Raw genomic sequence first — 15,004 nt, forward strand, 5'->3', positions numbered from 1 at the left:
GATGGTTGTACTGGAGTGTGCATAAATTCTGTAATGGATTTCTGGCCTATTTTACCCTGCAGTACATTAAACAGCTGACAGTAAAGCATCAGCTGCTCTAGACACCATTTCAGACCACTGCTTCTAGATTTGTCATGTTTCCCTTCAGTGAAAAAGTCTAAGTCAAGTCAGTCAGTCAGTAAGTCAAGTCAGTCAGTCAGTAAATCAGTCAATAAATGCCAGGTCAGTCAGTAAATCACTCAATCAAGTCAGTAAGTCAATCAGTAACTCCAAGTTTTAAATGCTTAACCCTTTTCTTGCCACTTTCAGCAACACTTGTGTGCCTACTGGGTGCCATGATTGCTTGGCAGATACAAGATATAGCAATTAAAATATCAATACACAATCCATAAACACAGCTAGCTCCTAGATGCATATGAATGGAAGGCAGGGACAGGAGTGGTAGGGGATGGCAGTATGTTTCCCCCACAGAGACAGTGGTCTCACCCACAGCAAGGCAGTGGCCTGAGCTAGGAAAATATCCTGCAGGTGATGCTCTAGATTTTTTCCCCTACCACAAACTGAACCATGTTAAGTTAATTTTACAGTGTTGCATAAAATTATGCCACAATTTTTCAATAGTGTAATAACCAAAATGTGCCAAATAAATCAATGTAATATAAGAGTCTACTGCAATTTTTTTTTTTTTAATAAGTCAGCCATCTCCCACCAAGGCAGGGTGACCCAAAAAGAAAGAAAATCCCCAAAAAGAAAATACTTTCATCATCATTCAACACTCACCTCACTCACACATAATCACTGTTTTTGCAGAGGTGCTCAGAATACAACAGTTTAGAAGCATATACATATAAAGATACACAACATATCCCTCCAAACTTCCAATATCCCATTGTACTTCCCATTTCCAGGACTCAAGACTGGCTATATAAAAATAACTGGTTTCCCTGAATCCCTTCACTAAATATCATCCTGCTCACACTCCAACAGCTCATCAGGTCCCAAATACCATTCGTCTCCATTCACTCCTATCTAACACGCTCACGCATGCTTGCTGGAAGTCCAAGCCCCTCGCCCACAAAACCTCCTTTACCCCCTCCCTCCAACCTTTTCAAGGACAACCCCTACCCCGCCTTCCGTCCCCTACAGATTTATACGCTCTCCATGTCATTCTACTTTGATCCATTCTCTCTAAATGACCAAACCACCTCAACAACCCCTCTTCAGCCCTCTGAAAAATACTTTTATTAACTCCACACCTTCTCCTAATTTCCACACTCCGAATTCTCTGCATAATATTTACACCACACATTGCCCTTAGACAGGACATCTCCACTGCCTCCAACCACCTCCTCGCTGCAGCATTTACAACTCATGCTTCACACCCATATAAGAGTGTTGGTACTACTATACTTTCACACATTCCCTTCTTTGCCTCCATAGATAATGTTTTTTTGTCTCCACATATACCTCAATGCACCACTCGCCTTTTTCCTTCATTAATTCTATGATTAACCTCATCCTTCGTAAATCCATCCACTGACATGTCAACTTCCAAATATCTGAAAACATTCACTTCTTCCATAATCCTCCTTCCCAATTTGTTATCCAATTTTTTTTTTATCTAAATAATTTGATACCCTCATCACCTTATTCTTTTATATGTTCACTTTCAACTTTCTACCTTTATACACACTCCCAAACTCGTCCACTAATATTTGCAATTTTTCTTTAGAATTATTAATAATTCTAATAATAAATAATAATAAAACTGTCCTAGATTGGCCCTAAAAGTTTAGCACTTTTTGTCAATACAAAATAAAAGTTATAATACCTGTCCTGGAGGTTGGTGATTCTATTGTAGGGTGCGTGTAGGATACGAAGTGCTCGACACTGCTGAAGTGGAGTGAGGTCCCTGAGTCTGTTAGCTGCAGCATACACCTCTTGCAAAGACAGTGTCTCTTTTGGGCTGGCAGCATCTTCTACACATGCTTGTGACTTTCCTCGGCTCCCACGACATTCCATGGCACCAGGCAATGCACTCAGATGATTGGCACTTACATTCAGCACTCTTAACCTAAGGACACAAAATAAGAGAATTATCTTCATAATACAGTGTATAAAATCTTTTATACAGTGTTAAAAATTTAGCTCGTAACAGAAAGGAGCCTGGTTAGACTGCTAGGCTGAGCTAGTCTCCACGCACCTGGGTGTTTGTCATTTAAGATAACCTAGTTACCTCAGCCTAAAAACCGTAAATATACATTTGTTACTTGATGCCGGCAAAGGACTCTTGACTGGAGGGATTGGAGTTATCCTACTCATCCATAGATCAAAACAGATTACTTCCCATTCAACAATTAATTATTCTTTATTCGATAAGAATAGAAATAAAAAAAACAGAAAAAGAATATTCTTATCCTTATTCTTTATTCTTACATTCATGTGTTAGTTTAATATCTTTATTATGCACCTCAAATCCATCCTGTGGGTGGTAGTCAAACGATTACAGAGGTACATAATGGGTCCAAAAGTTATGATAGCTGAACTAGTTACAAAGGTAATGAACTCCAGGTAGATCTGGTCACAATCATGGCAAGTTACAAAGGTAATGAACCCTCTACACTCCTATAATGGTTACAATCATGAACAAATTACAAAGTAATGAGCCACTGACACGTCCACAAACAGTCACAATTGTAAAGAGTTATAAATACAAATATTAAGTGGGTCATACACCCACACGAGCATGCACACACACAAGCACGAGCGTGCACACACACGAGTGCGCACACAAGAGCACGCGCACACGAGCACACACACACACACACACACACACACACACACACACACACACACACACACACACACACACACACACACACACACACACACACACACACACACACACACACACACACACACACACACACACACACACACACACACACACACACACACACACAGATCAGATGAGAATGGTTCTGATAGGGAGGAGTGGATGGAGGAGCAGTGGAAAAGGATGGAACAAAAGTGGGAGAGAAAATTAACAGAGCTTTCTGAAAAAATGGAGAAACAGCTCTCTGTGAAATTGGAAAAGAGGTTGGAGAAGGAGACAAAGAATTGGGAGGCACAAGCAGGGCCGGATTACCGCATAGGCAAACTAGGTATTTGCCTAGGGCCCCGCACATTTGGGGGCCCCGTGGTCCAAGGGGTTCAGGGGCTCATCCAAGACTGTGCACATGGTGCAAGTGCAAAGGGGTCCCTACCTAAAAAGTTAAAGTGTTTGGAGAGTAAAACTGATTTTTAAAAATTAATCAAAACAAAAATAAATAATGAAATAAAACAAAATAAAAATAAATAAACCTAACCATAGATGGCAACACTCAACACGCCTTTGTTTACATCAGAACAACTGTGTTTTCCCGCTAATGGGTGAGTATGGGAGATTCCTCTCCAATTTTCTGTAGTAATTACACGTTATCTAGACTTGTACTGTGACAAATTAACTGAAGTGTTGTTGATAGACATTGATGTGTAGGGATAAATGTTTGTTTTCGCCTCTAAATGTTAAGGGAGGTACCTGATAGGGTTACTTGACCAGTAAAGACGCATGGAGCAGTAAAGACGCAAGTGTATGGTGTTTTACTGAAAGGTGAAGAAAATAGTACTATAGTAAGAAAATGTCACCTAAAAAAGAGGCGCAAATTGACTTCACGTTTGGGAGTAGGTTTGGTGGAAAAGGGTGTGCACTTATGTCAAAAAGATTAGGTGATGAAAGATTGAATATCTGTCAGATATTTGGGAGTTTAATGGGTCTTTATCATTTCAATAACAGATCTCAATTGATTGATGTTCTACATCACTTCAGTCGCAAATACTTAGAATTTTCAAGTTGCGACGGAAGTGATGTAGAACATCAATTAATTTGACTACATATTTCAGGGAAACCGGCAGGCCGGACCCTGGAGAGAAACACATAAGCCACATCAGAAAAGTTTTTCTTTTTTGTTGGTTGTGGAAAAACCTGAAACTGAAAATTGTCCCTGCATTCTTTAATTCTCATGTCCTTATCTATGGTGGTAGACCATATATCATGCAAAACATAATGATTAGTTTAGTTATGAAAATGGTAATATAAGTCGAAACTACAGTAGCCAAGATAAGGGTCCTAGAGGTTGAGATAAATAGGCTGAAGCGAGTAACAGGGGCAGTGACCAGAGAAGACTCAGCATATGAAGCTGAGAGGCTGAACAGGAAGGAAGGAAGGAGATACGAATTATGCTAAGGTCATATCAGCCTGCCAAGAAGGGCTGAGGAGTGAAATGGAAGAACAGCTGGGTGCAGATGGAGAGGGTGATAGGTCGAATGCAGAGGCACAACCATGCTATCAAGAGCCACTGGAAAAATCAAGGGAGAAAATGACCACATACAGGCAGGATCCAGAGTCACAGAGGGTGAGGCAATGGGAGGAGGAAAGGGCAAAATCAGTGTTTATCCATGGGCTTCAGGAAAGAGAGGAAAGGACACACACTGAAAGGCAGCAGGAAGAAAGAAAGGAGATTGAGAAAATCATCACGGAAATAGGTGAAGAACAGATGGACGAGATTGTAAATTTTCAGAGAATAGGGGGGATACTCGAAGGGGAGAAACCAACCGATCAAGCTGATTCTCAGGACGGAAACAGTGCAGAACAGGATCCTCCAAGAGAAACCACGGTTGAAATACTCGGAAGAGTACAAGAGGGTGTTCCTAGACAGAGACAGAACACAAACAGAAAGACAGCAGCTGAGGGACAGGACAAAAAAGCAAAAGAAGCTAGGAAAGAAGACAAGGATGGAACCAGCAGAGGTCAGTCAGAGCAGAACAGAGCAGCAAGGGCAAGCACACACACAACTATCCTCAGAACCCCACAACCTATCACACCATCCCAACACACACTACAATCCATACCCACAGCTTCCACCCAACACCGAGCTATAGAATCCCACAGTATGCTACCAGGTCTCCCACCCTCACAGGCCCCCCAAACCACAGTGTTGGAAAGGAAACTGAAGGTATGGTACACAAACGCTGATGGAATAACAAATAAGTGGGAGGAGTGGCACGAAAGAGTCAAAGAGGCATCACTGGACATCATAGCTCTCACAGAAACCAAGCTTACAGGTATGATAACAGATGCCATCTTTCCAACGGGATACCAGATCCTGAGAAAAGACAGAGGGAACAGGGGGGTGGAGGAGTGGCATTGCTGATCAAAAACCAATGGAATTTTGATGAGCTGGAGAGAGGAGACAGCGGAGAAGAAAGTGATTACATAGCGGGAACGCTTCACTCTGGAGGTCCCAAGGTGGTAGTAGCAGTGATGCATAACCCACCACAGAACAGCAGGAGGCCAAGGCAAGAGTACGACGAGAGCAATAGAGTGATGATTGACACACTGGCTGCAGTGGCCAGAAGAGCTCATGCATGCAGGGCAAAGCTCTTGATCATGGGTGACTTTAACCACAAGGATATCGATTCAAAGTTTATTCTCTATAAAGAATACAATGTTGAATTTACAGAATTTGGTTGTTGTGTGGTTTACATGTAGTTAAATAATGATTACAGAGTGTACCACTAGAACGCCTAGCATGACTAGGTATTTCGGGCAGACTTAGTTTAATTCTTTATTTTAAAATATTACAAATTATGAGGTAAGTTGGTATTATGGCTAGGTGACTAAATACTAGTTTGTGAGTTTAGCAATGTGAATGCTTTTGTTTTGGCACAGTACATAGTTTCAGTATTGGAGTATCATAGGATTCATTATTTTAAGATTGAGATTAATATTTCTGTTTACGGTCAAATGGGTGAGTGAGTGTAAGTGTGAACCACCAGGTGGTATTCGTGTAGTTAGTTGATGGGGTGTATCAGGAAGATAAGATGTTTTCTAATGGTAGTTTTGAAGGTGATGAATGTGTCTGCAGTTCTAGAGTTCTCAGGTAGGGTGTTCCAGATTTTAGGGCCTTTGACATACATTGAATTTTTGTAAAGGTTTAGTCGGACACGGGAAATGTCGTAGAGAAGTTTGTGTCTGGTGTTATGCCTGTGGGTTCTGTCACAACTATCAAGAAAGTGTTTTAGGTCAAGGTTGATATTGGAGTTTAAGGTCCTGTAGATGTACATTGCACAGTAGTAAGTGTGGATGTACTGAACAGGGAGTAAGTTTAGATCTATGAAGAGTGGGGGGGGTGTTGCCAGGGATGGGATTTAGTGATTATTCTTACTGCAGCTTTTTGTTGGGTTATTATTGGCTTTAGGTGTGCTGCTGCAGTTGATCCCCAAGCACAAATAGCATAGGTGAGGTATGGATAAATAAGTGAGTGGTATAGTGTGAGAAGGGCATTTTGCGGCACGTAGTATCGTATCTTGGAGAGGATCCCAACCGTTTTGGATACTTTTTTGGTTATGTGTTGGATATGGGTGCTGAAATTCAGGTTGTTGTCAAGGTATAGGCCTAGGAATTTGCCCTCATTATGTCCGGTAATTAGAGTGTTGTCGATCTTAATGTTAATTTGTGCATCTCCTGCTCTGCTACCAAACATAATATAGTAGGTTTTGTCAGTGTTAAGTGTAAGTTTATTGGCTGTCATCCAAGTCGATATTTTGATCAGCTCCTCGTTAACAATGGTGTTGAGGGTGGCAAGATTAGGGTGAGAGATGACATAAGTCGTGTCGTCAGCAAAGAGATACGTTGGGATACGTTTGGAAGATCATTGATGTATATGAGGAAGAGCAGGGGACCAAGGACACTTCCCTGCGGAACTCCAGTATCAAGTGGCCGTGTTGTTGATGCTGTGTCTTTAATGGTGACATACTGATACCTATTAGTAAGGTAAGATTTGAAATAAGCAAGCGCATGGCCTCTTATACCGTAATGGTCAAGTTTGTGGAGTAGGATGTCGTGGTCTACTGTGTCAAAAGCTTTTCTTAGGTCAATAAAAATTCCTAGTGGATATTCCTTATTTTCCAATGCTGTGTAAAGCAGATCTAGCATTTTTATGATTGTATCATAAGTGCTTTTATTTTTCCTGAATCCAAATTGGCAGGGGTTGAGTATGTTTTGTGTTGTTATAAATGAATATAGTCTCCTGTGCACAAGTTTCTCAAAGATTTTGGATAGCAATGGTAAGTTTGATATTGGCCTATAGTTGTTTAAGTCTGTATTGTCACCACCTTTATGTATTGGTGTAACCCTTGCCATCTTGAGTAGTTTCGGGAAGGTGCTAGTTTCTAGTGACTTGTTAAAAAGTAATGAAATAGCATGCAAAAGGATATGGGCCGCTCGCTTGTACAGTAATGGTGGGACATTAGACAGATTCCCTGAGTTGTTTTTAAGTGACTTTATAATCTCGGTGACTTCCGAGGGCTCAGTTGGTGCAAGATAGAAGGAATTTGGGAAATTCCCATCTAGGTAGTCCCCGGCATGGGCATTGGTATGTGGGATTTTATTTGCGAGATTAGATCCTATGGTTGAGAAGAAGTCGTTTATCTTGTTAGCTGTGTCAGTGGGATGTAGTGGTGTTTCATTAGGTTTAGTTAGGACAATATTCTTGGTTTTTTTCAGTTTGTGGGTCCCTAGAATCTGAGAGTGTTTTCCAGGTCTTTTTTATATCTCCTCTAGTGTCTGTGAATCTACTGGAGTAGTATAGTTGTTTGGCTTTCTTTATTACTTTGGTGAGAACTGATGAATAGTGTTTAACCCTTTCAGGGTCCAAGGCCCAAATCTGGAGTCACGCACCAGTGTCCAAGAATTTTCAAAAAAAAAATTTGTTATTTTTTCTTATGAAATCGTAGAGAATCTTTTTGTGAAGGTAATAAAACAAAAAGTACGAAATTTGGTGGAAAATTGACGAAATTATGCTCTCGCGAATTTTGATGTGTCAGCGATATTTACGAATCGGCGATTTTGCCGACTTTGACTCCCATTTTAGGCCAATTACATTATTCCAATCAACCAAATTCTTAGCTATTTCACTAGTATTACTTCTATTCTATCGATTGAGCACAAGAAATCGCCAAGTCAACTGTTTCAACTACAAAATAAAGTGATCGGAAATTGTTAATTTGGCCAATTTAACACAAAGTTCAAAATATTCCAATTTCAAAATAGGGTCCAGAATAAACAATGTAGGCATTCCTGGCACTAAACTAACATTTCCTCTGTTCATTAGTCATGTTTTGAGGCTTTACAAATAAATTCCATTTTGATTTTTTATTCACATAATGAATTTTTATTCACACCAAAAAATAGAAGATTTACTGCTATGCAATACTGTAATAATTGTATAAATATCATCACCATATTTGTGAATGTATATTAGACCCACCAGCTGACGTGTATTAGACGTGTGAGGTCGTTTGTTTACTCTTGAATATCGGCAAAAATTTAACATTTCCGCTACTTTGAGCTCAGTTTCAAGCCATTTCCAGTGCTAAAACCAATCAAAATCATCTCTATTTCTGTAATATGTCTTCCATTCTATCAAATGAGACCAAGAAATCGCAAATACAACTATAAAAAACATACGAAAAAACACTGCAAAGTTGCTGTTTTAATCGAAAAATCATGATTTCATTTTTTTTCTCTCATTATACACAGTGTGCTGCAGGATCTGTTTTATGTGGTGCACACATACCACATAAATGTATTCTCTCATATCTAGGCCCAAATGTACCACTCACAGTTTATCAGAGTGAGCTGAGCTCATGGCGTAGATCTACGGTTTGGACACTCACCATAAAGCCGTAGATCTACGGGACGGACCCTGAAAGGGTTAAGAATATCTTTGTGTATTAAGCCCTGTCTATAATGCTTTTCATATTGGTGTTTCTTGTCAATGGATTTCAGAATGGTACTGGTTAGCCATGGGCAACCAAGCCGTTTGTTTATGATCTGTTTCGTTTTTATAGGACAATGTTTGTTGTATAGTCTAAGTAATTTGTTAAGAAAAATGTCTGTCCAGTCATCAATACCATTGGCCTTGGAGAATTCTGTAGGCCAGTCAACAATCTCTAGGTCAGCTGTGAACTTCCTTATTGAGGCCTCGTCATGGAGTCTAAATGAGACTTTGTTGAATTCAAGTGGTGGTTTACTAATGTTTGTCAGGAGGAAGGTAGGGTAGTGGTCTGTAGTGCTATCTGTGATTATCCCTGATTTAAGGGGGGCTAGTATATTGGTCCATATGTGGTCTATTATGGTTGCACTTGTCTCAGTGAGCCTGGTAGGTTTAGTTATTGTTGGTATGAGAAGTGTGTTGTTCATATTGTTGATGAAATCAGTTACAGGCTGATCATCTAGTAAGCCAAGGTTGATGTTGAAGTCTCCAGCTAAGAGAAGGTGGTGCTTATTCATTTGTCTGTTTGTTATTAGTGACTTTAATTTCTCACTGAAATTTGGGATGTTTGTGTGAGGTATCCGGTAAATGGCACCGATTGTTATAGGTGTCTTAAGGTTTTTTACAGTAAAATTAGCAAAAATGTATTCCCCATATTCATCACTAAAGCAAGTGGTGCTAATACAAGATAATTGGTTAGAGTAATAGATTGCAATACCACCCCCAACTTGGTTTGGTCTGCAGTTGTGAATTGCTGTGTATCCTGGTAGAGGGTAAATATCTATTGTGTCCTGCTTAAGCCAGGTCTCAGTAAGAATAATGCAGGAGAAGGGTGTCTTTAGTGATTCACGGAGTGCCAGGAGGTCATCATAGTGTTTGCTTAAGGACCTGATGTTGTAGTTAAGTACTGATAGACTTTTAGCATTGTTTAGGATAGTGGTGGCTTGTGTTGCTGTGTAATAAAGGCAGTTACTTTCCAATAGGTTTTGATTGGGTGTCAGATTATGGAGGTTTAGATCAGGGTCAACGTGATCAATCATCTTCTAGGTTTAAATTATGGTTATTTATATCCTGAGTTGTGTGTTGAGTTCTAGTACTGATATCTGTAGTGGTGGGAAGTTTGGATAAGTATATAGCTAGAGTATTTTGGTCATATAGAGTATAGTCACTACTACACATAATTAAGTTGATGTTGTCTATGTGTTGTGCTGGAATGAACTAAAGTACAACTAGGTATAAACTAGTAATATAAAAATACAAATTTAAAATAGAACAAGACTCTCACTTGTAATTGCACTAAGGTCTAATATAATGACTTTTGTGGAGTCTATGTTTTGAGCTAGAATGAGCTATAGTACAACTAGATTTAATCTAATAATATAAAAATACAAATTAAAAATAGCACCAGTCTCTCACTAGTAATTGCACTATGGTCTAATATATGAATTTGGTATTGACTATAGTACAACTGTGTTTAATCTAATAATATAAAAAATGCACAAGACTCTCAATTGTAATTGCACTAAGGTCTTATATAAGTTGTTTACAAGAATTAGAGTATAACTAGATTTAAATTGACAGGATAAAATACACAAGTTATGGCAGCAAAAGAATAATAATAAAAAAAAATGATAAAAATAAAAATGGCAATGACTTGGTTATAATATGCTAGTAAGATGGTAGACAGGATAATATAAAAGTTGTAGTTGAAAATACTAGTTTAAAAAAGTATAGAATAAAATGGTCAATAAAAGAAGTTTACAATAAGTTTGATCAATATAGTTTAAAGCAAAATTGGGCAATAATAGGGATTTTAGAATAAAATTGGGCAATTGAGTATTTCTTAAAGTGAGGTAGAATTATTGAGGACAAGTTATGGCTAGTTTATAATAAAATAAGATGGAACAGTGATGCGGGAAGTTGTAAAAAAAGGAGATAGATTCTGTAGATATTAAACAAATTAAGACTATGAGGTAGAATGGTCGTTGAATACAACAATGACAATCAAAAGTAGTTGGGGTATTAGAATTTTAGGGGGGCACAAATTTATGACAATATAACACTAACTGTGGACTGTGGGTATTATCTGCACTTTACTCTGATTCTGTTAGTCCAGCCTCACTTAGGAATGTTTTAAGGTCATGTTCTGTAGAGATGAAGTATCTCTTCCCAGTGGGCTGTTTCCTAACTGCGATTTTTCCATCCCTCACAAAGCACTGGTGGGTTTTTTGGGCATAGCGTAATTTTCTTAGCCGATAAAGAAGGTTTTGTCTTGTTTTGGTAAGGCACTCATTGACGTAAACATCAGTTTTCATAGAAATTGATGTTTTTAGTAGGTTGTTTCTTTGTAGGCTAGTTTGGAATTTTAACAGCACTGTTTTTTTACCTGCTTGGTAGCCCATCAGTTTGCAATCCTTTAGGTCATCACTACGTATGTTAAGGCGAAGGTGGTCCTTGATAAGCTGTAGGGTGGTCTCTATGCAGGTCTCTTGGGTGACTGTGGGTGGGAGATGTTTGCTGTTAACTACAACAGCGTCAGATAGCTGTTGTTGGTCATTATGGTCTTGGAAGTTGGTTATGACATTGGCAAGTTGTTGGTCCACTCTTGATCTTTCCTCTGTAATGTTGGTAGTAAGTAGGGTGACTTGGTCTTTTAGAGTGTTGATGGTGTCTAGGGACTGGGTGTGGGTGTTGGTTTGTTGTTCCAGAGTGTCTAGTTTATGTTCTAGTGCAGTGATCTTGTTGAGGTAATCTGCATTGCTAGCTTTTAGTTCCTGCATTTCTTGAGTTAGTTTGGTGATCGTTTGGTTCTGAATCGTAAGGAGTTTAGCTATTTCTGGGTCGGTGATCTTCTTGACATCAAATACTGGGAAGAAGTTATCTTGGACTGTGGCGGCGGCCATGTTTGTTGTTGTCTGTCTTGTGTTGTGGTGGTGCCGGTGGGTGATGAGGGTAATGTCCTGGCTGGCAGTACCACAAGTTTTCCTCGTGTTTTTACTGCTCTCACCTTTGATGTTAGGAGTCCTTAGCTGGTTACTGGATCTTCTTTTATTGCTCTGACCCTTGTCCATTGGCTGTGGCCTCGGGTGAATAATAGGCGATGGGTGAATGTTGTGGAGTATCACTTCAGTGGCAGCGGGGTAGGAGGTGGTAGTACGAGTCCTATTAGTTGGTAATTTGTGAGCTTTTGGGTGATTTCTGCAGTTGATTTATATCATTCTGGGTATCCACACATGTTAGTGTTATGTGGGTCTTGATTAGGTCATCACTGGGCTGCTGGGAACCTCAGCTGAGTAGAAGTAAAAATAGAGGACAAGGTTCCTGTTGCTGCTGCCGCTGACAATGATTGGGAGAACTTGGAGCCACATGGGGGCCAAGATACATGGAGGGCTAAGATGATGGAGGTGGTACTGGAAAACTTCATGTACCAACACGTAAGGGACACTACAAGAGAGAGAGGAGAGGCTGAACCAGCAAGACTGGACTTAGTATTCACCTTGAGTAGTGCAGATATCGAGGACATCACATATGAAAGACCCCTTGGGGCCAGCGATCATGTGGTTTTAAGCTTCGAATACACAGTAGAGCTACAAGTGGAGGGAGAAGCAGGAAGGCCAGGACGAATGAAGCCAAACTACAGGAAAGGGGACTATACAGGAATGAGGAACTTCCTGAACGGGGTTCAGTGGGACAGAGAACTGACAGGGAAGCCAGTTAATGAGATGATGGAATATGTAGCAACAATATGCAAGGAGGCTGGGGAGAGGTTTGTACCCAAGGGTAACAGGAATAATGAAAAAGCCAGGATGAGCCCATGGTTCACCCAAAGGTGCAGGGAGGCAAAAACCAAGTGTGCTAGGGAATGGAAGAAATTTTAGAAGGCAAAGGACCCAGGAGAATAAGAAGAGCAGTCATAGATCCAGAAACGAATATGCACAGATGAGAAGGGAGGCCGAAAGACAATATGAAAACGACATAGCAGCGAAAGCCAAATCTGACCTGAAACTGTTATACAGCCACATCAGGAGGAAAACAAGTCAAGGACCAGGTAATCAGGCTAAGGAAGGAAGGAGGAGAGACAACAAGAAATGACCATGAAGTATGTGAGGAGCTCAACAAGAGATTCAAAGAAGTGTTCTCAGAGGAGACAGAAGGGGCTCCAGAAAGACGGAGAGGTGGGGCACACCACCAAGTGCTGGACACATTGCATACAACCGAGGAAGAAGTGAAAAGGCTTCTGAGTGAGCTAGATAACTCAAAGGCAATGGCGCTAGATAACATCTCCCCATGGGTCCTGAGAGAGAGAGCAGAGGCACTATGTGTACCCCTAACAACAATATTCAATACATCTATCGAAACAGGGAGATTGCCTGAGGCATGGAAGACAGCAAATGTAGTCCCAATCTTTAAAAAAGGAGACAGACATGAAGCACTAAACTACAGACCAGTGTCACTGACATGTATAGTATGCAAAATCACGGAGAAGATTATCAGGAGAAGAGTGGTGGAACACCTAGAACGGAATGATCTCATCAACAGCAGCCAACATGGTTTCAGGGACGGGAAATCCTGTGTCACAAGCCTACTGGAGTTCTATGACATGGTGACAGCAGTAAGACAAGAGAGAGAGGGGTGGGTGGATCGCATATTCTTGGACTGCAAGAAGGCGTTTGACACAGTTCCAAACAAGAGATTAGTGCAAAAACTGGAGGACCAAGCAGGGATAACAGGGAAGGCACTACAATGGATCAGGGAATACTTGTCAGGAAGACAGCAGCGAGTCATGGTACGTGGCGAGGTGTCAGAGTGGGCACCTGTGACCAGCGGGGTCCCACAGGGGTCAGTCCTACTACCAGTGCTGTTTCTGGTATTTGTGAACGACATGACGGAAGGAATAGACTCTGAGGTGTCCCTGTTTGCAGATGACGTGAAGTTGATGAGAAGAATTCACTCGATCGAAGACCAGGCAGAACTACAAAGGGATCTGGACAGGCTGCAGACCTGGTCCAGCAATTGGCTCCTGGAGTTCAATCCCACCAAGTGCAAAGTCATGAAGATTGGGGAAGGGCAAAGAAGGCCGCAGACGGAGTACAGTCTAGGGGGTCAGAGACTACAAACCTCACTCAAGGAAAAACATCTTGGGGTGAGTATAACACCAGGCACATCTCCTGAAGCGCACATCAACCAAATAACTGCTGCAGCATATGGGCGCCTAGCAAACCTCAGAACAGCATTCCGACATCTTAATAAGGAATCATTCAGGACCCTGTACACCGTGTATGTTAGGCCCATATTGGAGTATGCGGCACCAGTTTGGAACCCACACCTAGCCAAGCATGTGAAGAAACTAGAGAAAGTGCAAAGGTTTGCAACAAGACTAGTCCCAGAGCTAAGAGGTATGTCCTACGAGGAGAGGTTAAGGGAAATCAACCTGACGACACTGGAGGACAGGAGAGATAGGGGGGACATGATAACGACATACAAAATACTGAGAGGAATTGACAAGGTGGACAAAGACAGGATGTTCCAGAGATTGGACACAGTAACAAGGGGACACAGTTGGAAGCTGAAGACACAGATGAATCACAGGGATGTTAGGAAGTATTTCTTCAGCCACAGAGTAGTCAGTAAGTGGAATAGTTTGGGAAGCGATGTAGTGGAGGCAGGATCCATACATAGCTTTAAGCAGAGGTATGATAAAGCTCACGGCTCAGGGAGAGTGACCTAGTAGCGATCAGTGAAGAGGCGGGGCCAGGAGCTCGGACTCGACCCCCGCAACCTCAACTAGGTGAGTACACACACACACGCACACGCACACACACACACACACACACACACACACACATGCACACACACACTCACACACACACGTACATACAACAGGCCTAGTGTCTAATCGACATGTGCCTAGGACAAAATGGTAACTAACACACACACACACACACACATAAACACACACACACACACACACATACACAAACTCATACACACACACACACACACACACACACACACTGAGCAGTTCAGACATTGAGGACATCACTTACGAGAGGCCCCTTGGAGCTAGCGATCACATGGTTCTGAGTTTTGATTATATAGTAGAGTTACAAGTGGAGAAGGTAACAGGA

The 15,004-nt window shown here is 41.0% G+C and overlaps 1 protein-coding gene across 1 annotated transcript in view; it reads right to left on the bottom strand.

Annotated features, from left to right (window-relative positions):
• The window catches only part of Phlpp (PH domain leucine-rich repeat protein phosphatase), a 209,241-nt gene that overhangs the window by 67,531 nt on the left and 126,706 nt on the right, over positions 1 to 15,004 (bottom strand). Inside the window, exon 10 of the mRNA XM_070086002.1 lies at positions 1,832 to 2,074. Within this exon, the coding sequence (XP_069942103.1) occupies positions 1,832 to 2,074 (243 nt within the window). The remainder of the gene's footprint in view (positions 1 to 1,831; positions 2,075 to 15,004) is intronic.

The sequence above is a fragment of the Cherax quadricarinatus genome, chromosome 17 (genome assembly GCF_038502225.1).
Source record: "Cherax quadricarinatus isolate ZL_2023a chromosome 17, ASM3850222v1, whole genome shotgun sequence".
NCBI classification, from domain to species: Eukaryota; Metazoa; Arthropoda; class Malacostraca; order Decapoda; family Parastacidae; genus Cherax; species Cherax quadricarinatus.